The sequence below is a fragment of the Rhinolophus sinicus genome, linkage group LG10 (genome assembly GCF_036562045.2).
Source record: "Rhinolophus sinicus isolate RSC01 linkage group LG10, ASM3656204v1, whole genome shotgun sequence".
Lineage (NCBI taxonomy): Eukaryota > Metazoa > Chordata > Mammalia > Chiroptera > Rhinolophidae > Rhinolophus > Rhinolophus sinicus.
The window spans coordinates 62,380,807-62,405,589 of NC_133759.1; the positions used below are offsets into that span (position 1 = coordinate 62,380,807).

At 37.5% G+C, this 24,783-nt stretch overlaps 1 protein-coding gene across 11 annotated transcripts in view; it reads right to left on the reverse strand.

Annotated features, from left to right (window-relative positions):
- Window positions 1-1,885: 1,885 nt before the first annotated feature.
- The window catches only part of FRMD4B (FERM domain containing 4B), a 375,301-nt gene continuing 352,403 nt past the window's right edge, over window positions 1,886-24,783 (reverse strand). For 4 of the 11 annotated variants that reach the window (XM_074313265.1, XM_074313268.1, XM_074313264.1 and 1 more), the window contains 12 exons: window positions 23,664-23,740; window positions 22,234-22,372; window positions 21,584-21,725; window positions 20,504-20,637; window positions 20,288-20,407; window positions 18,903-19,131; window positions 16,262-16,318; window positions 14,814-14,961; window positions 12,252-12,371; window positions 10,564-11,375; window positions 7,341-7,473; window positions 4,449-4,730 (listed from right to left, as the gene is read on the reverse strand). In XM_074313265.1, the coding sequence (XP_074169366.1) occupies window positions 4,565-4,730; window positions 7,341-7,473; window positions 10,564-11,375; window positions 12,252-12,371; window positions 14,814-14,961; window positions 16,262-16,318; window positions 18,903-19,131; window positions 20,288-20,407; window positions 20,504-20,637; window positions 21,584-21,725; window positions 22,234-22,372; window positions 23,664-23,740 (2,277 nt within the window). In that variant the 3' untranslated portion in view covers window positions 4,449-4,564. Of the gene's footprint in view, window positions 3,582-4,447; window positions 4,731-7,340; window positions 7,474-10,563; window positions 11,376-12,251; window positions 12,372-14,813; window positions 14,962-16,261; window positions 16,319-18,902; window positions 19,132-20,287; window positions 20,408-20,503; window positions 20,638-21,583; window positions 21,726-22,233; window positions 22,373-23,663; window positions 23,741-24,783 lie in introns of those variants that run through there. The other 7 variants (XM_019711732.2, XM_074313267.1, XM_019711736.2 and 4 more) reach the window with 4 other exon arrangements.

The following is a 24,783-nucleotide window of genomic DNA, read 5'->3' on the forward strand; positions in this document are numbered from 1 at the left end:
ATCTCCATGCCCTGTGAGATAACAGGGGACAACAAGTGACTTGCCTTATTAACAAGCATAGATATAGCATCTCCTTTGATGTAACTCCAGGTCAGTGCCACTCAACGGGTAGCCAAGCAATTATGTTACTGGAACTTGGGACAAGGTAGGTATAGAAATTGAGAGTTCGTATTTAGAATCTTTGATTGCAATTTGACAGAGTAGTTTTATGTCTGATGAATCTAATAATAAATAGAAATGGATATTTTTGTATCTGTTTATTTCCCTTATCTAGCAATTCATTTTTTAAAACTAAGTATTTCCCTTAGTAGTTCACTTTTATTTTACTTTAAAAAAACTACAGGCCCTCATTGGTTGTAAATTTTTTTAAAATGGTCTTTCACCACTGATAGTTTGAGAAGCAATACTCTAGAAAGTAATCGAAACTTTTCTACTGGGCTGAAGAAAGTCATTATCCTAATTCTGAAAGTTCTTAAAGACTGCAATTTGAGGAAATTCTTTAGTTTGACCCTTTGTTTCTAAGCACAGGCCAAACTACTCATTTAAAAACAATTCTGGGGGCGGCCAGATAGCCCAGTGGGTTAGAGCACGAGCTCTTAACAATGTTACGGGTTGAAGACAGCAACTGGACTTGGAGCTGAGCTGCGCCCTGCACAACTAGACTGAGGGACAACGACTTGACTTGGAGCTGATGGGCCCTGGAGAAACACACTGTTCCCCAATAAAAAAATAAAATAAAATAAAATAAAATCCTGGAATCATTATTCATAATATTAAGCTTTTATAAATACAAGGAAGACTTATGAAGAATTTTCTCAAATATAGAAAAAAATTAAATATCAAGGAAGGTGAGGCAATTTTTAAATGCACCTTGTAAAACACAAATCTATGAGGCAGATCGATATATATTAATAACATATCAAGATGTGTTAGATGAAAAAAAGTTGTAAAACTGTACTTGTAATATGATACTATTTTTAAAAAATTATATTAATGGAAAAAAATCTGAACTAACATACAATAAATTGTTATATCTGATAATATTTGACTTGTAGGGCATGGTCATGCTTTTATGTTATATATTTGCTTTGTGTTTGCATTTAAAATTTTTACCACAAGTGTATTTTGTAATAAAAAATGAAATTTTCATATTGAAAAACGTACCTCTGTCACTTTTTGGTTACTAATAAACATAACAATAAAGTGGTTGAGAGATGTTTTTCAAAAAAGATCGGGGGGAATCATAGAGCAGGCCCACTGTGTTTCTATTCCTACACCTTCTTTTCCCATTTGGGAGCCAAATTCTATTTGTTCTTTCAAAGTACACTTGCAATTATGAGCATACAATTTCTTGAACAGGAAAAGGTCACTTCCACGTAAGATACTTGCTCAGAAATATTAAGGTCTCCCTACATTTCATTTCCCACTCCCCTCTCCCCATTGCTCAGGATAAAAAGATGTCAGGTGAAATATTTTCTTGAATTTAAAAGACCTGCAAAACTAGGATGAATTATGTGTTACAAATAAACAACATTCTTAAGATTAGGAAGCCTACAAATTCCCATCAGTCATCCTCAGTGAGGCAATAAACTACCGTATTTCATCAATTCTAAGACAACTTTATTGTAAGACATAGCATTATTTTATGTATCACTAAGAAAGGAAAAAGAAACACTGCCAATTCAACTAGAACATGCCATCCATCAAAAGATGCACCCTGATTTCAGAGATGTAAACATAAAAAAACTTGCATCTTGGAATCAATAAAATAAGGTAATACTATAACCAAGAATCTGCAATCTTGTCCAACATGATACCTTGAAGTCAAGAGCATCTTTAACTGATTTGTATGAACCCTCAACATAAATGGAAGAAAACGTAAACATTTTCAGTAGCACACCTTTAGTTTATTGACCTATGTAAAAAAATAATAGGTCTTAAAAAGTCAGAATTATAAAAGAATATGCAAAAGAGTATTTCTGTTTCTAGAAGGCTATACAAATATGCAAAAAGGAATAAGTTATTTTTTCTGCATGTCTTTTTTTTGTTCCAAAATTTCTCCCAAACTTCATTTTTAATGATACAAATGACTAAGGACCAGTTTAACAAATCAATTTTATGTATATATTTACATGCTTTGGAATATAGATAGAAAAAGTTCCAAAAAAGTTGTTCAGAAACTTCTCTATTCACAATATGGACAAGAAACCTGTATAAAAGGGGGGGAGGAGCACCTGTCATAGAATTTGGAAGCAGAGTAAAGATGACAAAAAAGATTAATCTGGAATATGGAAATAGTTGTTTTAAAAAAAAAAAAAAACATAGACCATAGCTAATTAGTTCTTCCATTGAAAGTATGAGGTAGTTTTAGCCTCATAATTAAATCTACTGCAGCTTGGATTTTTTTTTTAAGTGACTAATCTTGTTTTTGTCACTTGGTGACTTAGAAATAACTGTGGAATCCAGACTTACGCTTACTTTTCTAATGGCCACCATCTTAAGGCACGCAATTCATCTAAAATGATGTGGGGTGTTTGGTTTTTTTTAAATTTTGTTTTGGGTTCTTTCTGTATCACCCTAAAATACTTTTTCAAACTCTTGATTATAAAACTTTCCATATCAAGTCTGCCATTTCAAATGACAGCCAAGTTGGAGAGTTACCAGCCTGAATAACAGCTCATCATGCCATTGGTATAGAAAGAAAAAAGGAGCTCAATGATATTGTACCTCAGAAAATTCTCCAAACAGAGTGTGTCAATTATTGAATGGGCTGCTTCATTTTCCCCAATCTGCTACTACAAAGTTATATTACAGGATGCTACGGCAATAAGTCTTTCTGGAACCCATTTTATGGTGCTTATGAAAACCATCACTCTTTATAATACCCTAACAACATTTACACTCATTCAGAACTTCATGAAAATCCAGCTTCTCTTCAAGTAATTTTCCAATACTGTCTAAATTGTTCATGTCCGTGTAGAAATAGCATTATTCTTCGTCAGCTCACAAACTCAAACTTTCTAATGGTGAGCGATGATTAAGGAGTTCTGGTTTCCCTTCTCTCTCATTTTGAATTGTGCTCTGGTATTTCCCCTGCCCTTCTTTCCTCTAGAGATCCACGCACTTTTCACAGTTTTGAGGTTTGCCTTCAACAAATTTTATTCCCTTAAAAAGTGCTTGCTATTGATTAAGGCTGAGTCCTCTTTTGGCAATGGTTCAACATGTGGTCTGACTTTGCTCTGTTACCGTAGGTGAGGGCCTGGACTCCAAAAGGCAGGTTGTTGTTCAAGGGTTTGCACGGCTTAGTGTGTGATTCACTTCCGGGGCAATGTGAGTCCTCTCTTCAACATTTGATGCCTTTAGGTTTCTAAAGCCAAACAGCCTTCTGGGAAGATGAACACATTTTGCAAGGCACACTAGTGTGAGAATGCAGTGCTTGGTCAAGAGGTCCAACTGCAGTTCAGACTAATGTTCCAGGCTTTGAATCTTCATGCCAAAAGAGTCTCTGCTCACTACTCTCCAGGCTGTCTTCCAACTGGTTTCCATCTGTACTGTCCAGTTGACTGGTCTCTGTGTACTGTCTATTGAAGGAAACCAGAAAAGTTACTACTCGTGGTTATTTTTGTTCCCTGAGTACAAACATGACTACATTCAAAGAAGTTAGTAGAAAGCACTGTTAAGAAAATTATCCAAAACTTGGATATAAGGCAAAGGATGACTGTAGTTCTTTCAGTGTCATACTGGAGCATTGTCTAACAGGCCCATGCAAGAAGCATTTAATTCTCCAGAAATATACACCTTTTTCTAACTGGTATCTACCATTGATTAGGACCAGATTGTGTTAAGTTACACATTAACTTGTATTTTTTTGTCTAGAAGAAATATAAATAACTTCTGTCTAGTAAGAGATTATGGTTATAGTTTTATTGTCCTGTAGGACATTAACTGGTTTTGTATCTAATCTAGTAATCTCATTCCAGCATATTTTTCTCTTTCAGTGTGTTGAACACAGTCCCTTGAATGCTCTTGGAACCAGCTTCACCATTCTGTTAGTTCTCTCATTAATGAGTTAAATATTTGACACAAGCCCACTTTTCCATTTGTGTGAGTCATATTTTTAACTTCTGAAAAGGTACTTGACAGCCACATTTTAAGTATTCTTCCAATTAAGGGAATATACCAGATGCTTTCCTCAGGGATAAAAGAATGTATTTAGAGGGAGGCACGGGCACCTTGGGACATTATTTTAGATGTCCAGAGTGTATGGGTCAAGTATAAATTGAAAATAGTATCACATATAAAAATCATAGGCATATGTGGATGGTATATACAAATCAGAGCATCCTATTGCAGAAACCATTCCAAAAAGCAAAGCGTCATTCTTGTAATAGTGAGTTAGAATAGGTTAGGTAGTTAGTAGATTTCTCTTTATCTTAAATCTCACTGCCTTTTAGTACAGGTGATAAAAAGCCTTTGGAAGAAGAGTTTTGGAAATAAATACTATGTGAATTCAAGTATTTAGTGTTTTCGTCTAATATAAAAACAAAGTCAGATTTCCATAACTTCACACACGAGTCACAGCAAGCAGAACTCCTGCTAAGCAAGAAGCAGCACACAGATCTGAGGGACTGTACTTACTACAGCCGGCTGCACTTAGCAAAAGAGAATTTAAAACTGATCTCATTTCTGGAGACACAGCCATTCTCTGGGACAGAAGCCCTTGGTTTTGCCTAGTGATAGGTAGAGTAAGGTAAGATAAGGAAGAAGAAGGGAAATGGAAAACAGGAAGTGAAAGAAACAAAAGTTATTTGAAAGGACAGTTTGCAGCATTTGACCCAAGGCTGATTATATTATATAGTAGGTAGCATAAGAGACTTCAACACTTCTAATTTTGGAAAGTTTATGCTGCTGACAATTATACCACATAGCACTAAGAAAAAAAAAATTTATTGGTAAAAATTTGTAGTTTTTTGTAGTATTAAGATCTGGACACTCCGGTGGAAAAAATCTTTAAATAATCTATACTTCATTTATTTTAAAAAAATCACTGATATATTGCTAAGCATTCCAAATCTTTAACGTAAGGGAAGAGCTAAAGTTTTTCATCATTGTTGTGAAATCCAATTTCTTCCTTATTTTAAAAATTATGTTTTTATCAATAATAACATACAATTTTAGGGTAAAATTTCTAAAGCTTTATACTTGCCTTATTAATATGTCAAGTTAAATTGATCAAATTACAGCATGATTTTTAAAAATCCTTAATAGACATATAGATGGAAATAAGCAATCCCATAACTCTGTGGCTGGGAAGGTAAACTGGTACATTTTTCTGGAAAGCAAGAGCTTAAAAAATATACTTTTCAGTTTAATCCTTTAATTCCACTAATTAAAATGTATCCTAAGGAAATAATCTGGAATTCAGACAAATATTTTGCACAAAGATGTTAATAACAGCATATTTTTATTACCATAAAAAAAGAAAATCCAAAAACCTTCTAATTCAAAATATGGGGAACTGTTAAATAAAGTACGGTGTATTGATTAGTGGAATAACATATTGGTCATGTAAAATAAGGTTTCTAAAAAAAGAGTTTCTAAAAAATATGAGAACATGTATTAAGTAAAAAACTGGAATGTAGAATTTTATCTACAATGAAGGATGTAAAATTGTATATACAATGTCATTATGACCACGTTAAAAATGGATACAGAAAAAAGAGGGAAATGTGCCAAAATGTTAATAGCTGCTATCTCTAGATGGTGGTGGCATGGGCAAATTATTTCCTACTTATTTATCCCTTTACTATTTTCTTAATTTTCCACAATGAGCTCATGTTATGCGCAAGTGCAAACATACACAATAGGGATCTTTAAATAGTTCTCATTTCCTGTATATTGTGCCCCTCTGACATCAGACTCCCCTATCAAGCCATCTTAGGCTGGCTGAAATAGATAGGCAGACTCACTAAAAGCAGATGTTCTCTAAAAATGTTTAGCACTTACTGAGTCCAGTGAAAGTGGTGGTAAGGACACTATGAGAACTGTCTGATACACTGAATGTTTTATATAATTTCTAACCGAGTCAACAAAAGGAAAGTAAATGTATACAACCATGAAAACTATTTGCAAACGTATTATACAAAATGATTAGAACTGAACTGAAAAAGTTCAGCACCAATTCTGGGCCAATGTTATTTTAGTTCTTGCTCTTAACTCAATTCTCAACCATTATTTACAGAAATCCAAGCTATCTGACATCCTCTGAGTTACGTTTTCATTAAAATTCTATTTTGAGCACACCCTTTGTTGAGTTGAGACAATTGGCCTAATATTTCAAGCCAAGAAAAACTCCTGCTGAATATGGAGAAGAAAAATAAAGTTTTGGGGGATGAATATCTCCAATTTGCTTGTAATACTGAGTGCTTTAATAAGAAACTAACCTCTCAAATTCACCAGTACAAAGATATTTATGAATTATATTCTGTAAGACTGCTACGTCTGAAGCATCTGATTTACAGAAAGCAAAATTAAATTTTCTAAAAACACCCAGAAAATACTTTACTTCTTGGCATCATGGGTATGGATTATATTCTGTGAGAAAGTGACAGGAGAAATGACCCCTTCAAACCTAACTTCTCCTATGTATACAAATAATTGAAAAACATGTAATTCTGAGTTTGCAATCTTTTTTAAAATCACATTTTAAGAAATTATTCTTGTGTATTTCCTCTAAATGTTTACAAAGAATTACTTTTACAAATACGACAGCTGTTGATTCTTAATAAACATAGGTTCAGACACAAAAAGGCAGCAAATATTTGAAATCAAGCCCACCAACTGTCTATGAAGAATCTTGGTACGAACAGCTTTTTCTAGAGTAGAAATATTTTTCCTGCAAGGTTCCAGAAGAGCCTTAAGTAGATAAATCAATAATACAGCTTCAAGTACTACAATAAAAAACAAACCCTCAAACACAGAATTTAAGGTACAGAACTCTAAGAACCAGGTCAAATTTGAATGAGCTAGATTATCAGTCAACAAACTTTTCCTTAAAGGGCCAGATATTTTTGGCTTTGTTGGCCATACCGTCTCTGTCACAACTACTCCACTCTGCCCTCATAGTGCAAAAACAGCCATAAATAATACATAAATTATGAGTATGGCTGTTTTCCAATAAAACTTTATTTACAAAAATAGATGGCCGCTGGTTTTGGCCCGTAGGCTATAGTTTGCTAACCCTTGAGCTAGATTACTTAGAGTTCATAAAATAAAACACGATTCCTGAAATCTTTTGACCAGGAACAGGCTACTAGAATTTTCAAGCATTGCGTCCTCACCTGCCTGGAGAGGGCAAAGGATTATAGATGTTGCCATAGCAGCTGGTGTAAGAAGAATGTGCTGGAATCTCATATTCAGAAAGTCCTACGGTTATCTGGGTCCTCCAGTTCCCAGAAGCATTTGTAGAAGACACTAGAAATAAAAATAGAAAGATAGACAAAATTAGTGGTAATTTTTAAAGTGAAAATTAGGCCATTTAAATGTACATTATAACCAGCTGTGTGCAAAGTAGAGCTAAGAGCCAATGTTTGGAATCAGCAGAGTTCCTATTCCAATTTGGTCCCTTGCTGGCCATGTGACCTTGAGCAAATAGTTCATCCTCTTTAAGTCTCAGGTTACTCATCTGTAAAGTGGGGATAATAATATAATCTGTATAGAGATAATATCAGTATTCAATAAAGTAATGTATGAAAGTATTTAGTACTGTGCCTGATACAAAGTAAGCACTCAATAAATGATAGCTCTGAATATTATTATTAATGGGGATAAGGTTAATTAAAAGGCATACTGTAAAAAAAATAACCCAAAAAGCAAGCCAGAAAGAAAAAAAACAAAAAACAAAAAAACCCACTTCCTATATTGAGAAAATCTTCCCATTTGGGCTATGGTGGCTGGACACACAAAACTGCAGTTGTAATGGTAAGGTGATGACTTTGAGTTTCTTGGAGGACTTTGGAGGAAAAACAGTCTGTAAATTGAGTCGTTGAGACTTGACTGTTCCTCAGCCAAAGGCAAGGTCACAAGGAGGATCAAGGCATATTTTTTGCCTTTTAAAAAAAGTGGTGCGGAGGAGAAGGTAAGTAGAATAGGAAGGATTTCAGGAAGAATAGATTTAGTTGTACTGAGGTCCTGGACTGTAATGAGACCAAGGCATAATTGGGGAGCAAAGCCCAGTGAAAGCCCCATTACTAGGCATTTGTGGTCCTCTCTCAAAAACCAGTCCTGCTCCATGCCTACGATGCAGAGGAGACCACAATGCCAGGCTGTTTATCCGAGACAAGTAACAGCTTTACTCATGGATGCTGCCAGCTCTCCTCCATTTCCTGTTTCTGGCAGCCAACCTCTTCCTCTTCTCTCTCACACCCCCAAAGCACTTGTGGCCAGTGAGGGAGAAATACATTTCAAAACTCATCTGTAGCTCTGGATGCCACCAGGTTTTGACTCAAAGAGGGAACACTGTCACTTTGAGCTTCCAGGAATGTTTCATCAGTCTCAGTCAGGGGCTGTGAGGCTTGGTGGTTAAGATGTCAGAGCTGGGAAGGAATTTCCACTCCATCACTTACTAGCTTCGGGGCTTGGGCAGGGTCATTTACACTTTCTAAGCCAGAACTGCCTCAGCTGCAAAATTAGGATAATAATGATAATAAACATAACACTCACATACAGAACTGTTGCATACATTAAATGGAAGAGTACATACAAAGTGCTGAGCATGCCGCACGGCATATGGTAACTTGCCAATAAATGGAGGCTGTCATTACTCCTAAAACAGAGTCACCAAGAGAGCCTTTAGGTGGCTAGAAGGAAGTACAAAACCCCTGATGAATTTGGCAAATAATCGGAAACTTGTCTCTCCATGAGAATGATGCATGCCTGTTGTAATACATTCCTGTGGCTATAAAATATAGACAGGAATGAGGAAAATCCCAAAAGGAATTCTGGGAGCACTGATTCCATACCTCTAATGCCTGAGAAAATTATGCCTTTTGGTCTACGGGGCCAGATCCTGCTGGTGTCAGCAAGGCTCACACCTGGTCCAAATCAGGAAGCGTTATCTCCACTCTCACCTTTGCCCCAGACACTGAGCCAACGGTTAGGAATGGTGCTGTTTCTGGGTTATACCTGCTTCTCCCCAGCCTCGCTGTTTAAGGAGGAATTACCCCAGCCTTGTGCCCTGATAACCATCCTCGTGCATCTCAGTCTTCCTTGCTTGGTTCTTTCTTTGTAGCACTCTGCCCAGGTTTGGTTTTTGAAAGTTTCTCATGTGATACCCTGAACTTTAGGGGAAGAAAGACATCCTCTAGATCAGAGCCATAAATAAAACAAAATAATTCAGGAGAGTTTTCATATGTTAGATGTGGTATTAGATGGGACGCCCTAGAAGAAGTCCGAAGTCCTGCCTAAACAGAAGAGAATTTGAACCCAAATAGAAATCTCCATGGAAATGCCTCTTGTCAACAAGCTTGTGAAAATTTTAAAGGTACAGTTTTCACTGACTATTCCACAATGATTCAGGAATTCCTGTGCATGTCTCACTAAAGTGTCATACATGAAGGAGGGGGCAAGACGCATGCCCTCAGGTTTTCATGCAGTTCAAGAATTCATTCATTTCTTAGAAGCTTTAAAATTGCTTAATTTCCATATATTCCTGGGGCTGCTCACGAGACAGGTCATCGAGGCCAGGAAATGGTCCCACACTGGGTCCTCCACATCTTGGACGTGCCTGCTTATCTGCTGAATAACTAAACCATAGCCAGACACTCCTTTTATCTACCCATTCTCTACTTACAGTACTTAGCACAGCTGGGGGGACACAATAAGTCCTCCATCAATGTTAGGGGCCAAGGTCAGTGCATGAAGGGAACATCTCTAATCAAAATTATCTTTGAAAATCCCTTAACTCAACTGCAAATTGGAGTATATATGATTACTGCATTGAGTGAAGACATGCAAAGTACTTACAACAGTGCCAGGAACACTGCTTAATGAATACCAGCTCCTATCACAATTATTAGACGCCTTATGCAGGTACCTGAGCATTTGAAACAAACTGCTTGTAGATGATCAAATTACTGGGGATGAACAGGGAAAGCTGTATAATGCATTTTCTTTGGACCTGAAGGGTTTACCCTACTCTTTTATAATAATATATCAAACTTCAACGATCTGAACACAGGTAAGAGATGTGACTGTCAATGTAAGACCTAGGAAAGAAAATACGTGAAAGCCCCTACCGCAGGACAGCACACAGAGTAGATGCTCAATAAATGTTTCTTGGATCTCAATCTACACCTTGGTTCATCAGACTCATGTGGACGGTGTTCTTTGGAAAGCTGGAGAGAACTGTTTCAAGGTGGCAATTGTTATTGTGGATTCATCCAATGGCTACCACTCTCCTGACCTTGTATTGCTCTCATGGCCCTTGAGGGGAGTGGTTTTGGGTGGGTGGGGAACATGAGGTAAGTTTAATCTGGGTAGCAAGTGCCTCCCCAAGATTCTTACCTGAAGAGTAGGAAGATGCTCGGCTGCTTGGAGAACAGGGAACTTGCAGCCCGGCAAAGCCCAGGCATCTCTGTGACCCCCTGTCCGAGTCAAAGCTAGTCTGTGGGCTGTGCCCCTGCTCCTTTTGTCCAGAGGCCCGCTGGTACCAGCCACGCAGGTGCTCTGCAACTAAGGCCTTGTGGATGTTTTTGGTGATGTGCTCTGACTTGGCAGCAGCCTTCCTCGGCAGCCGGAGGGTTGCATATGGGTTGTGGGGCACCCGGTTGACCTCGTCTTCATGAAAGGACCTGCTGTAATCCCTTTGGCGGTCGTACCCATAGTGGGCCAAGGAGCGGTAGGAAGGGTTGACGCTGTACTGCCCCTCAGTGTCATTCTCGTAGACATAGCCGCCGCTATAATAAAGGTCGCACTCGGTGTACGGTGTGTACCCAGCGATGTAGTAATTGGAGGAAGGCTGCTCCTGACTCTTTGTGTAGACGCCGTTCCTCAAACTATCCTTTTGTGCTAGGTTGGGCATGCTTCCTGAATTTGAGGTCGAAACGTTCTGTTTCTTGGACCTTCTCCGACCCCTGGCACGAGTGTCCAGGGTCTGTGTGGTGTAATAGGGGCTGGTGACGGGCGCCACAAAGTAATATTCTGTGCTTGATTGGCTGGTGTAGGAAGACCCATCGTCCAAGATTTCCGTGCTGCTGCTTCTTTGGGATCTGGAAAGGGAGAAACATGGCTTGTCGTTGTCCGTCTCAGAGAGCAGGTGGGACTGGGATTCCAGGCTTCCACTCCGCTGGCGGCAGTGCGGAGATGAAGACTCAGGTCTGCAAGAGGAGAAAGGCAAACTTGTAAAAGAGAAAGAAAGAAAGGAGGACCAAAACAAGGAGAAAGAACACCACGTTGAAGGATTTAATAGCTACTGAATTTCAATAGGACTTGAAAGGTTTCCAAAGCTGACCACACAATAGAACCCACTTGTTCACATGATCCACTGGTTCACACATAGTTCACTGCCATGGTCAAAATGAGAAAAGAACCAGGTTGTTCAACAGTGCAATCTACATCTTTTCTTGAGAATAAGAAAGATAAACCGATGATACACAATCTGCATCAAAGCTTGAAAAAAAAAACAACCCACAGTCTTTGGAGGGTCCTTTCTTCCAACAGGATAGGAGGCTACGTAGACAGAGCCTGGGCTCTGGTGGTGGAGATATGTGGGTGAGTCATGACCCTGGGTCATGACCCTGCCATTTCCCAGCTGTGTGAGCTTGGGCAATGATTTAACTTCACTAAACCTCGCTTCCTCCTCTGTAAAATGAGGACAAAAACAGTATCTAATATCCATAGTTAGGCTTGTTGTGGGGACTAAATAATATGATGCATATAAAGTGGCACAGCCTTCAGTCAACACTTCTAAATGTGGCTATTGTCATTATCTTCATCCTCACCAGTGAATAACGAATGGTAATGTATGGCTGGAAAAATTAAGGTACAAAAAAATCTAACTCAACTCGAACAAAATACATTTCAAATACATTTTCTTTGCCGACATAAGTGAAACTGTGAGTAGAAAATGTAGATCCATAAAATGGAGTCCTGCTGCAGAAAGTCCCTTAAAATAATTACAAAGCATAACAAGTAAAACAGAACCTTAAAGCCAAGGTTAACAGAGCCAAACAACTGGAATAAAGTGCTCTTACTCTAAGTGGCTGCTGCTGTAAGCGTTTCGGGTGAGAACTGGTGTGGTGGGCACGCTTCGTCCTCCCTGGGGCCGCCTTTCCAGGGTTTTGTAAGGGCTGTTGTATGTCGACAGCATTTCTCTGTGATGGCAAAAAGAATTCAGGAAATGATGAGTCTCCCAACATCTCTGGCAAACTTCTCATAAGCTGGAGGAAAGGGAGCATGGGGAGAAACCTGGGAAGGGTGTCTTAGTGGTTCAATATCCTGGTATGTCCTAGATACTAAACTTTGCCCTTAAGTGTGAAAGTAGTGTAGACAATATGTAAGTGAAGGGGGTAGTCTGTGTGCCAACGAAACTTGACTATGACACTGAAATTCAAATTTCATGTAATTATCATATCACAGAATGTTATTGCTTTTGATTTCCCCTCCAACTAATTAAAAATATAAACACCACTCTTAGCTCATGGGCCATATAAAAACAGGGGTTAGGATGAATTTGGCTAGTGGGTCCCTGGACTGGAAGGCAAGATCCTTACATCACTTTGCCCACTTCCCAGTACAGTGAGAACACAACTTGAAGTTAATTTTTAAATTAAATGACTTTGATTAACTTTTTACTTATTACAAAAGCATGTCAAGTTCACTGCAGAAAAATTAAAAAATACAGATAAAAAAGACAAATTTAAATGTCCATAATCTGATACCTCAGGTAGAGCCAGTCAATACTAAATGTTTTCAGATATTTTTCCTAAGCACATATACTTACAAGCATTTATACTTTTCAACAAGAATGAAATCTTACTGTATTTCTCTTTCAAAACCCACTTAAAAAATTTAAATTATATCTAATGTTTCCTGTTGCTTAATATTTGTTTACAATGTTATTTTAATGACTGTGTAGCATTCGACTATAAGGATTTACCATAATTTATTTAAACAATACACTAGTTGAGCATTTGGGTTGCTTTCAATTTGCTGGGAATATAAACAGTACTGCAATGAGCATTCTGTATGTAATTAGTTCACCAGGAAAAATTCCTGTAAGTGAAATCGCTGGGTCAAATAGCAAACTCATCGTAAGCTATTGGAGATGTGGGCATAATACTTTTTAAGATAATTCTTAGTTGTGATTCTTTCTTTTGTTGAAATAGCTTTGTTTTCCCCAATGTAACAGATATACCTGTCCTGTGCTATCTAATAGCACTTTCTTCAATGATGGAAATGTGCTATTAATATATCTGTTCTGCCCAATATTATACACCCTAGCCACATGTGCCTGTTAAGCACTTGAAGTGGTTAGTATGACTGAGGGACTGAATTTTCAATTTTATTTACTTTTCATTACACTGGATAGCACAGCTCTACACACTTGGATCTCTGCTGTTTAAGGCAACAGTTCTTAAATGTCAATTCACAGACTGGGGCTAATATGTGATAAAGGTTTTCACTGGTCTGTGACAAATGAGCAATATAACAAAGTATTAGTTTTACTTTCATAAGTAAAAAATGATTTAATCTAAATAATCTTTTATTTTGAGACTAATTTCCATCTTCTCTGAGATACAGTATAACATATTAACTAAAATTACATCACAGATTTTGGAGTGGGCTACCTAGGTTCAAATCCTAATTCTGACATTTACTCGTTGATGAACCTAACAAGATATTCATGCTTTCTGGTCCTCAGTGTACTTATCTGTAAATGGTAATGACAGTAGTAATATTATCAGGATTTCTGTGAGGATTAAATTCATTGATATACATTAAAGCACTTTGAAGAGTGTCTGAACAGCATACAGTATTTGACCAGCATATAGTAAGTCCTCAATAAATGTTAACTTCATCTCATGATGATGATGATATTTTGGGTATTTAAATGCCTTTTTTTTTCATGAAATCATGGTGCTGTTTGTTTGCACATTCTGATTAGGCAAAGTAAACAGTCAGCAATCCTATCTTGGGTCCCATTTTTTTAAAAAATAGTATTAATCAACCAAATTTTTGGAATCACTGGTCTGTCATCTTTATATTTTATTTATTTATTTATTTATTTATTTATTTATTTATTTATTTATTTATTTTTAATCTAATTTAATTTTTGTTTGGTCTGTCATCTTTTTAAAATCTGGTGTTATTGCCCTGCTAACATTTACCCGAGATACTTGAGAAAAAAGTTATATTATGTGTTTTACAGACCAAAATTAGTTGAAGCCCCATTTTTATTTGAAGAATCAGAAGTCAGTCCTGTCATTGGTTTGGTAAAACAGTATTTAATGACAGATTTCTGAGAGCATGGGTCATGAAACTGAACTTTGGATACTATATCCAAATCCCTATAATTTAGTATAAATCAAACAGACTTTAAATACAAGGAACTAGCTAAATGTTTTTTAAAAGAGAATTTAAAAACACTTCTACTTGTGTCACCACAAATAACTGGGTTAGTTTCTATGCTTCAGTTTTACAAACTGACCCCTTCTGGAAGGATAAATAGGATAATACAAAAACGGGTTGACTATTTTGGAGAAAAGATCTGCAAGCTGCAAGGCACTAGCCTCACTGATGAGGTGACTTCTCACCTGGACTGCCTGGTATCCACAAACTGCTCGTTGATGGACGACTTTCTGAAATGGATTCGCTCAAGACCAAGAGACTTGGGGGGAAGAATTCTTGGAGAATGAGGTACTGAACTTGACCGCTGCCCAGCAAGAGTGAAAGCATCATTGGCTATAATAAGTAAAAGAATGAATGAATGAATCAATGAATGAATGAATGAAAAAGCAGGTAAATAAATACCTTGCCAACACCCCCCGAAGAAGACATCAGAAGATATGGTGAACAAAATATTCTTCCAATGATGATGTTTTTAGAAGCACGTAACTTTTAGGACATTTATTTTTATATTTTATACACTACAAAAAAAAAAAAAAAAAAATTACTGAATACTCTTGTGGGGCCTGATCCAACTTTTGCCAATTCAATAGGTGCCACTCTGAGCAAAGAAATCAGGTAGGTGGATTAGGTGATACTATAGCTCTTCTAAAGTTATATTACACAAAACCCCCAGTATATAAAAAGCCAAGAGGAAGGGGGACTGTAAAGTTGGCCTAGATCATTTTTGTTCAACTTCACTTTGAAAGTTCTTAGGCCCCTTTGGCTGACCAGAGGCTCATCCTGGCATTGAAAGTGATGAAACTGATTTCTGTTGAGAGATTAGAGACTTGTTATGTCTCCCGTTGATACTTGTATTTTCAAAGAGGAATAGCAAATATGACTAAACCTCAGCTCAAAGGAAGGATTCTGAAATGGTGCAATTCCATGCACCATAAAATTTGGAGGAAGATAAAGCAGTGGGGGTTAGTGGCTGCCCCGAATTCATTAAATCATATCAGACAGACCACTCTGCTTAATCACAGGGACTACAAGGAAACACTCTATCACCTGATATGAAATTTGTTCCATCATGAAATGTGTTGAACAAACACAGGCCATCACAACAGAGACAGCCTACCTCTAGGAAACTGACACAATGACATGTAACCCAATTTCTAAAATGTGTATTTCTTCCTAAGGAAAAGAAAATAAATTCCCTGTTATCCAGAATACAGTGAAAATCATAGTCTACACTATAATTTCCTAGTTTCCAAATATATAAAACGTCACCATTGGAAAAGCCAGATGAAGGACTCTTTGTATTATTTATACAATCCCCTGTGAGTCTGTAATTACTCTGATAAAAAGTTTTTAAAAATCCCACAGAGGCTTACAAATCCTTATCGAGAAACTCACTTACTCATGTTACGGTATTCTGATCCCCAAAGTTATGTGATTTGTATGGTACTGTATTTAATGCTAACCAGTGAAGAAGTTAATTGTAATTTCTCTTTCCCAACCTTTTTGCATAAATATAAGTTAGTTGACTTTACTTTTCCTTAAGGAATAACAAATAGGCTTTAGTTAATTAAAAAAATTATCTTAATATTTCAAAACATATAATATTTTAAACCAAAAAAGGGGAGCTACTTACAATCATCATAGGTGGTAGTGTCGGACAAAGAGCTGCTCTCTGATGGGATTATGTCTTCTGTGGATTAGAATTACTAACTTTAGTATAATTGTGCATTTATACACCTATAGTGAATTAACGAAGCAATCCTAATGAAGTACATCTGATTTAGATAAATGTAATTACAGTACGTTAAGAATAATTGACTATTAGAAGAATGGACTCATTTACTATTGAAGATAGAAACATCTTACATACTGTATAAATATTACATTGGACTATTTCTTAAAATGGAACAGACTTCAAGGGAGTTTTGGTTTTCAACTAGTTTTCAATCTAGATTCTACATGGGATGAAAACTTTACCCTATACATTGAGTGTTTACAACCAACAGACTGGAAAGAACAACCATGCCATTCGTATCATAAATGCTAAATGTTATGTAAAATACACTCGAACCCTCCTCATTTGAGAATCTGCCGTGCTCGCTTCGGCAGCACATATACTAAAACTGGAGAATCTGCTGTTAGTATAACTTATTTTTAGATCCCTCTCCTGAAGAAAGGGGCCTTTCCATAATAGAGTGTGGACACTTTGTGGTGCATCCGTGTTCACAGTTTTGAGCCGTGGGTGGCACTACTGACACTTGGAATGGATGATTCTCTGTCGGGAGGTGCTGTCTCTCGCACTGCAGGACCCCCAGCCTCCACCCACTGGATGTCGACAGCACCCCGACCTGCAGTTTTGACAGTCAGAAATGTCTGTGGATCTTGCCAAATGTTCCTGGGGAGTAGAACTGCCCCTGGTTGAGAACCACTGAGTTAGACACACATGGGTTCAAATCTTGGTAAATTACTTAATTTCTCTGAGCATCGGTTGTCTCCTTGAAAATGGGGATAAGAACAGTACCTAGGGAATAGTGTTGAGGTGAACATTAAATGAAAGAATGGATGTAAAGCCTTTAGCCCAGCTCCTGGCACAGGACAAATGCTCAAAAGACATTAGCTATACTTGTTACTTTTGTTGGCTAGACACTGTACTGGAGAAAGAATGCTGGTGGTTGGAAAGGCCTATAGGGCCCTCGGTATTACTGGTGCCCACCAAGGGTTAAAAACATGTATTGAGCCAAAAGAGACAGAACAGATACGCTGATCTGTTTTGGCAAACCATTCCTTATTCAGTGTCAAGTATTGGCCAGGTTACAGGCAAATACGACACCTCACCTCGATGTAAGCTTCAAAGCCATTATGAAGGGGTTCTCCCCCATCTCATCTCAAATGTTAATCTCTGTCGGAGCCAGGCCGACTAGCTCTTAATTGGACACACAGCAGAGCTTGAAGGCAAGGTGCCAGTATAGTCAGCTGTCAGACACACTTAAAAAACAAAATCTACCCAGTATAAATGCTCAACCATTGGCACCATCTGCTGCCCAAATGTCAGTCACTGTAGAGGAGAACATTTGAATCTTGCACAGTTTGGGGATGAATGGGCCACAACAAATGGCTATGAAAGTTAAGTGCACAGCTAATCACCCATCTCTGTGAGTACAGAATATAACCACCACCAAGGCCAGCTGGATTTGGCATCCAGAGTCAAAGCCATCCTCAATGCTCCAGCTGCAGCTGACTAACACTTGTGTGTGCATGTCTGTGCCTTCACGTTCCAAAAGCCTTATCTCTGATTTCAAAATCGCATGCCCTGAACCCAACTAGACTTTAAACCTAGTTACCATATTTGTCAAATCTAAGATATACAATTATTTTATGTACCAGTAAAAAAAGAAAAAAAGACTGCCAACATCTTAAGAATTATCCCAATTTCACAAATATTTAAATGTGAAAAAAGTCGTGGAATCCAAGAAATATAATTATATTTCAACCAATTATCAAGGTAAAAACTGTGCTAATAAATATGTAAGGACAACTGGACTTGAAATCTACTTAAATGAAATTTTTTGGTTTACTTTTCTTCTGAATATGAAAGTCTTAGATACATAATGTTGAGAATTTTGAAAATATACAGAAGGGTATTAAGAAGAAAATTAAGTTACTTGAAATTCCACAACTATTAGTATTTTAAAATATTTCCCAAGCAGTCTTTATGTGTACGTATTTATACAATGCTGGGATCAAGTAGTAGTGACAATTTTGCATCCTGCCTTTCTGCATTTCACATTATATCATGAACATTTTGCCTGTATCTTTAAATAGCCTCCACAGATGACAGTAATTATAAGAGTTCTTTTATGTCCACATAAGTTGACTAAGTCTTTAAAAAACTGTATGGCTTGCTGCATGAAAAACCTTTGGGAAACTCCTGGGTAGGGCCCAGCTCTCTTAATACTCTGTGTTGTCAAATATATTTCTTGCAATGACATCAGGCCAGTTAAATGTGAATCTGTATTATTATGAACCAATGTTGTTCTAAAGCCCTTTCATCCTGAAAATTAAATCAATGCAGTAGGATCGTATTATTACAATAGTGAGAATGTCACTGAAAACCAAGTTTACATACTACAAGACTAAAATTCCAAACCATTTTTATCCTAAGAAAGTTACTTTTAATCCTGTTCTTGAGTCTCTCACCAAATGTACTGGTTTGGAAATGCTATATACCATCAAGAGTCTGGACTACATGACTCAAAAAACTACTTGTTACTAACCTGGTAAAATCACTGTCCCTTTCTGGCTGGGTTTCTTTCCACATCTAATTCGGTATTCATTTATTGCATTTTCAATCTCCTGAAGCTTTTTCACTGCATCCGTGTAATCTTGCTTTCGTTTTTTCTTCACGGTTTTACAAAGGTCTGGCTCACTGGCAAGTTTCTTTGCAGCTTCCACCAGCTTTTGCTGTATTAGGAAATTGCTCTCCAGTTCTTGCAAAGCAGGATCCTGCATTTATACAATGATATTGTTTTATTTTTATGGACACATACAGTCATTCTCACATGCACTGGATAAATAAATCAAACTTCTTGTGCATTCTCAAATCAGATGCTCTTTGAGAATAAAATCTTCCTAAGTCTTACTGCGTAGGTATCCTCAAACACTTTCCTAGAAGACAAGACCTCTCTAATCTATTTACTTAAACTTCCCATTAGTCTAGACCTCTTTCCTTTTCAAAGAAGGGAACAGCCTTTCATTCATTCAGTTTGGTTGGGTAAAGATCCTATTTTTCAAGATGGGATTCTTAGCCCAAGATTCATAGACGCAGAATGTTATTATATTCAGATGCATAGCTTTAGAGACAGATAAATTTGGGTTTGATTCCTCTTTCTGATGGTTCCTGGCTGCATAACCCCCAAACACGCTGCTTAATTTTTTAATGATGCAGGTTTTTTTCTCATTTGTAAAATGGAGATAACATCTGTCTACCTTACTCAAGTGTGGTGAAGATGAAATGAGATAACATATGTGCATTGCTTAGTTCAGAGCTGGGAATATAGTGAGCACTCAAGAAATTGCAAAGCTCACTCAATCTATTACTGATGGAAACTGCTACCATTTTCTAAAGCCAACAGGGTTAAATTTCTACAAGAAACACGAGTAGGGTCACACTGTCTGATGACATGCAAATGAGAAAGTACGTTCTACATTGGCTAAGAAATCTTTTAACTTTATTATACCCTAGTGCTGTACATGTATCATCTCATTGAATAATCTTCTGTCCCTCAGGGGGAAACAATCACTGCACCCCCATTTTGTAGATGAGGAAACTGAGACCCGAGAAATGAGACTTCAAAGAGAGTAAACTATTTGCAAAGGCAACTACTTAGATTTAAGTGGAAGAGTCTAATATCAGAGTTTTTAATTCTTATAATGTAAGAATTTATAAATAATTGGAGTTCGTTCAATGCTCTCTATGTTTGGGGAAGTAACGTAATGAGAAATAACTCAATTTTAATTGAACTGTACATAAAAGAAAGAATTCAATTTGGTCTACATTATCACTTTCAACTGGTGAGATAAAAATGGACAGCAGTGACTCAAAAACCAAAGGAACAAGTCAACCACACACAACAGCTTTTCTGGGAGCTGGTGCTCATACCTCTTCACTTGGCAGCAAGTTGTCATCTAATTTGAAAGCAGTCCCCACACGCCTTCTGACCTGAGGAGGTTTCTCGCCTATGTTCAATGGATACTCCTTTGGCATTTTGCCTGTGAGCTCCTGTAGAACAGAACAGAATCGAGAGGGGGATAATTGACACTGTCCAGGGTTGTCAAACACAATGTGAAGAGACCCCCAAAAGCAGAAGACACTCACAGCCTCCCGCAAACAGATCTTCTTAAGTTCTTCGACTTTTTTCAGGAGTTTTTCTTGCAACAGCTTTTCCTTCTTCTTGAGTTCAAGGATTTTCTCTCTCTTTTGTTCCTCACTAACTTCTGAGTCTTGAGAACCTGGGAGGATTGGCAGGTGGGGCAGGGAAGGTTTATACAAGGAATGCTTCCTTCCTTTTGGAAGGACAAAGGATTTTTAAGCCAAACCTGCTATTAAATAGTAGTTTATTTCTTTTCTCCTTGTTTCTGAACATAATAAAAGGAAACTGGAGAACATTTTCTCATGCTTCTGGGCTTCAAACACAGCCTGGTAATAAAATGCGCCTATTGCATTTTGGCTTAGTCATTTTAGAGGCAGTGATAAAGTGTTCAATGTTTCAGAGACACCCAAGGAAAAATTTAATTTTTCTCAGCAGGTGAGACGGTTAGACGTTCCTTGAGATAGTCGTTGGCACGATCTTTAGAAAGCAAACAAGCAAGGCAAAGGAACGTTCTGTGCTTTAGGTTCACAAGTTGACAGTAGGATTTAAATGGGAAAATTCATTTTAGTGAAGTTACATAAACGTAGTGATAAAAGAGTGCAGAATTTTTATAGAAGGGCTTGGGACAGCAATGGTGTAGGGGAGTGGAGAGGGGGGAACATTCAAAGCTTGTAGTCATGTTTGACTTTGTATTAAATGGAGAATTAGACAACTGTCTATGTCAAAAGCTAAATATTGGGGGAAGAAGCTGATGCAATTTATGGGGAGAAAATGTCCTTTCAAGCTACTACCGCAGGCACTCACTATCTTTGCATCTAATGTTACTTATACAAATTGACTATTTATAATTTAAGTTTATATTCTTTTTGAAACTAGTTTATATTTTTTAAGATCTTATTCAAAACAGCTGCATACCGTAAATTTTTATATGCTTATTTGTTCCCAAAAGAATGAGTTAGAAGATGCATTTTAAAGTGGTTTACAAATAAATGAAAAAAAACACACCAAAATTTGAAAAAGTGGTTTACAACAAAAAAGTAAAATAAACTAAAGGTTGCTTGCACTCTCTGATCGCAGAATGTTACCTGAGGAGATTAAACTGCCGTTGCTGGCCATGACACACTGACTTTTGGCTTCCAGAGTCACCAGTTTAGAGATCCTTGGAGTTCCCATCTCTGTCAAATCCATTGCTATATCGTCTAAACTTCTGGCTGAAGGAATTTTTGCCTAAAAGGTATACAACATTGTTATGGGATTAACTCAATTAAACCTATTTCAAATTAATAAAACGATTACATTACTATAGAATAAAAATGTCAATATGGAGGACAATTTAGAATTTTTATACATACGCTAAAGTGACACTCTTCAGAAAAAAAGTACAAGACTTAAGCTTTGTAGTTAAAATGTATTAATAACTGTGGATGTTTCATTCTCATGGTATAGTTCAATCGTTAACTTTAAAATGTCACCAGTGTTCACACACGTACATGCCACAAAGTTGGCAAATCTTACAATTTTTGAATCAAGTTATATATTGCCCATTTTTTTAATGTAAGACAAACTATAGTTTTGCTAGTTGGCAGTAAAGTTAAAAAAACACACAAAAAAACCCCCCAAAAACGAAAGGAACAAAAACCCATGTGCTTGCATCTTTTCTGAGAATGCTTATCTTTTGAACAGAAAGCAAACGAGGCACAGCCGTTTATCCCTATAAACTCTTCTAGTCACTTACTTTGCTTTGCTTCCGGTCCAAGTAAAACTGGTGCTGACTAATTGCCATTACCCAGATGGACTTGATGAGAGAAGAGTTTGCATACCAGGTTTGCACAAAGAGGCCACTTTGCCCAAAGGTTCTTCTTGACACCGAAATCCTGAAAGATTAAGGAAACCACTCCAATTATTTGCCTCTGGCCCCAGCACAGCACAAAATGTACCCAATCAGTAATGTTGTAATGAAGCATCTTCTTAATTGTTTTTCTGCTGCCACACTCTTGGGCTGACCGGGTTCTGATTTTCTACTTTTATGACAAAACCAGTCACAACTAGGTAATATCTTTCTGTAAAACTAGTATATTAAAAAACGCATACACACACTCAAAGGCACATAAGAATTAGTCAAATTAGAGGCTGTACAAAAACACTCAGTTAAAACCATCACAGGAGGTTGGGAATATTTTAAAGACAAAGACTTGTGGGATCAGCACCTTCCTCAAGGAGAAAGGGCATCTTAGATCTAGATAGACTTGTCTGGCTCAGACATTATCAGAGGATGAACATAATAACATTGTCTGAAAATATGCAAGTCCAAACCTGGTCCAGAGCACTGCTCATGCATAAACCAGATAAAAAGAGAATAGGGTGAAAGACAGAAGGGGCTACGGGAGTGGGGGGCTGAGAGCGTTGGGGGGGGGCAGGTACTGTGTAGGGGGAGGGACAAAGGGACCAATGTTCTTTGTAGGAATTCAGGTCCTCTTTTTGTCACAGCTGTTTCTCCCATCCCTCTGAACTCCAAACATCCATAGATGTATCTGAAAAGCAACCACTCAGGACTGATAAAAAATTCCTCTGAAGAGTTTCGAGAAACTACAATCCTGACTTTAATTAATGTTGCTATCTTGGCAACTGTGTTTTTTTTTTTTTTTTTTTTTTTTTTTTTTTTTTAGTGATCAGGAATACCATACTTTAAAATGAGCAAAGGATGTGAATAAACATTTCTCTAAAAAGATATACAAATGGCCAATGAGTACATGAAAAGATGCTCAGCCATCATCAGTCATGAGGGAAATGCAAATCAAAACCAGAATGAGCTACCACTTCACATCACTGGGATGGCTATTAAAAAACAAACAAACAAACAAAGAAACAAACACAAAAAACCAAAACTCAACTAAAAACAACAAGTGTTTGGGAGGATGTGGAGAAAATGGAACCATATACATTGTTGGTGGGAATGCAGGTGGTAAACTGGTATGGCTGCTTTGGTAAACCATCTGGCAGCCTCTCCAAAGATTAGAGTTACCACCTCACCCAGCAGTTCCACTCCTAGGTATACACACAACAGAAATGAAAACATGTGTCCATGCAAAAACTCCACGTGAATGTTCACACCACCATGTTCATACAGTCACCAGGACCATATAGAGAAAAGGCTGTGATTCTCACCTCCGTGGGTCATGAACTTCAACAGCAAATTTTTTCTCACGGAAATATAAGTTCTCCAGCTGTTTCCATTGGAATAGCTAAAAAATTAAGAAAACACAAAAGCCACACAGCTTTAATTCATGCTAACTTTTACTAAATCTAGAAATCAGCATAATTGTCAAATAATTGTGAAGGTACACTAAGATTAAGTAGAAACACGTGATGCAGTCTTCTCACAAACCAATGAAAAGTCGAAACCATGGTATCTTTTCTTCTGACAGTAATCTTCATCTCACCAAAAAATCTTCCTTGAACAATAAAGCTAGGCAAACTGTGGGGTACATGTGTGCCAGTTTTCCTCTGACTCAACTTAATAAAAGAGTTAGTAAGGACATCCTTGTAGATTCCAGGAAGCACATGCCTTCTGATCAAAGATGCTAACTTCACACTTAAATGGAAAGATATTCAAAGAGATGTTGCAGTAAGACCACAGATTAAATTTCAAAAGAACGCAAAGTGAAAGTAAACCGGAACCCCAAGCAGGGGTGATTCTCCATTCCAGTTTCCCCGCCTACCAGTGTTTTCCTAAATGCAACAGAAATCTATCTCCAGTAATTGGACAGGGGTGGGTGGGGGTGGGGAATGCTGGAGCTGCCCTCTTCGTTTCTGAGCTGGAGCCTCCAGCTTCTGGAAACAGAACTCACTTCCATATTCCCACTGCTGACATTCTATGCTGCATTCAATGCTATGGGCCAGTTTGTTGGGAGAAACAAACTTTACTAGCACTATTCTTTTGCAAACCACATCCTTTGTAAAAAACAGCTCATTCACAGAACTGAGTGTGCCCTGCTGTATTTTCTGGCTCCTGAGTTAGACCTTGTGCTAGCCTGGGCCTCATCTTGTCTCTAAACATGGACCTTATAACTGAATTGCTCTTCTCTGTCACTAGTCTTCATGATGAGGGAAATAATAGCACAGCAGTTTTGTTTCATTATTAGGCTTTGGCTGGATTTTTAAAATTTTGTTCAAAGAATCTTGAAAGAGCATTTTAATTATCTAAGTAGTAACTTCTCTGCACTGCACTATCAGCAAAGCCACTTCCTGAAGTACAGAACCAAGGTTTTTCACGTACACGTAAATC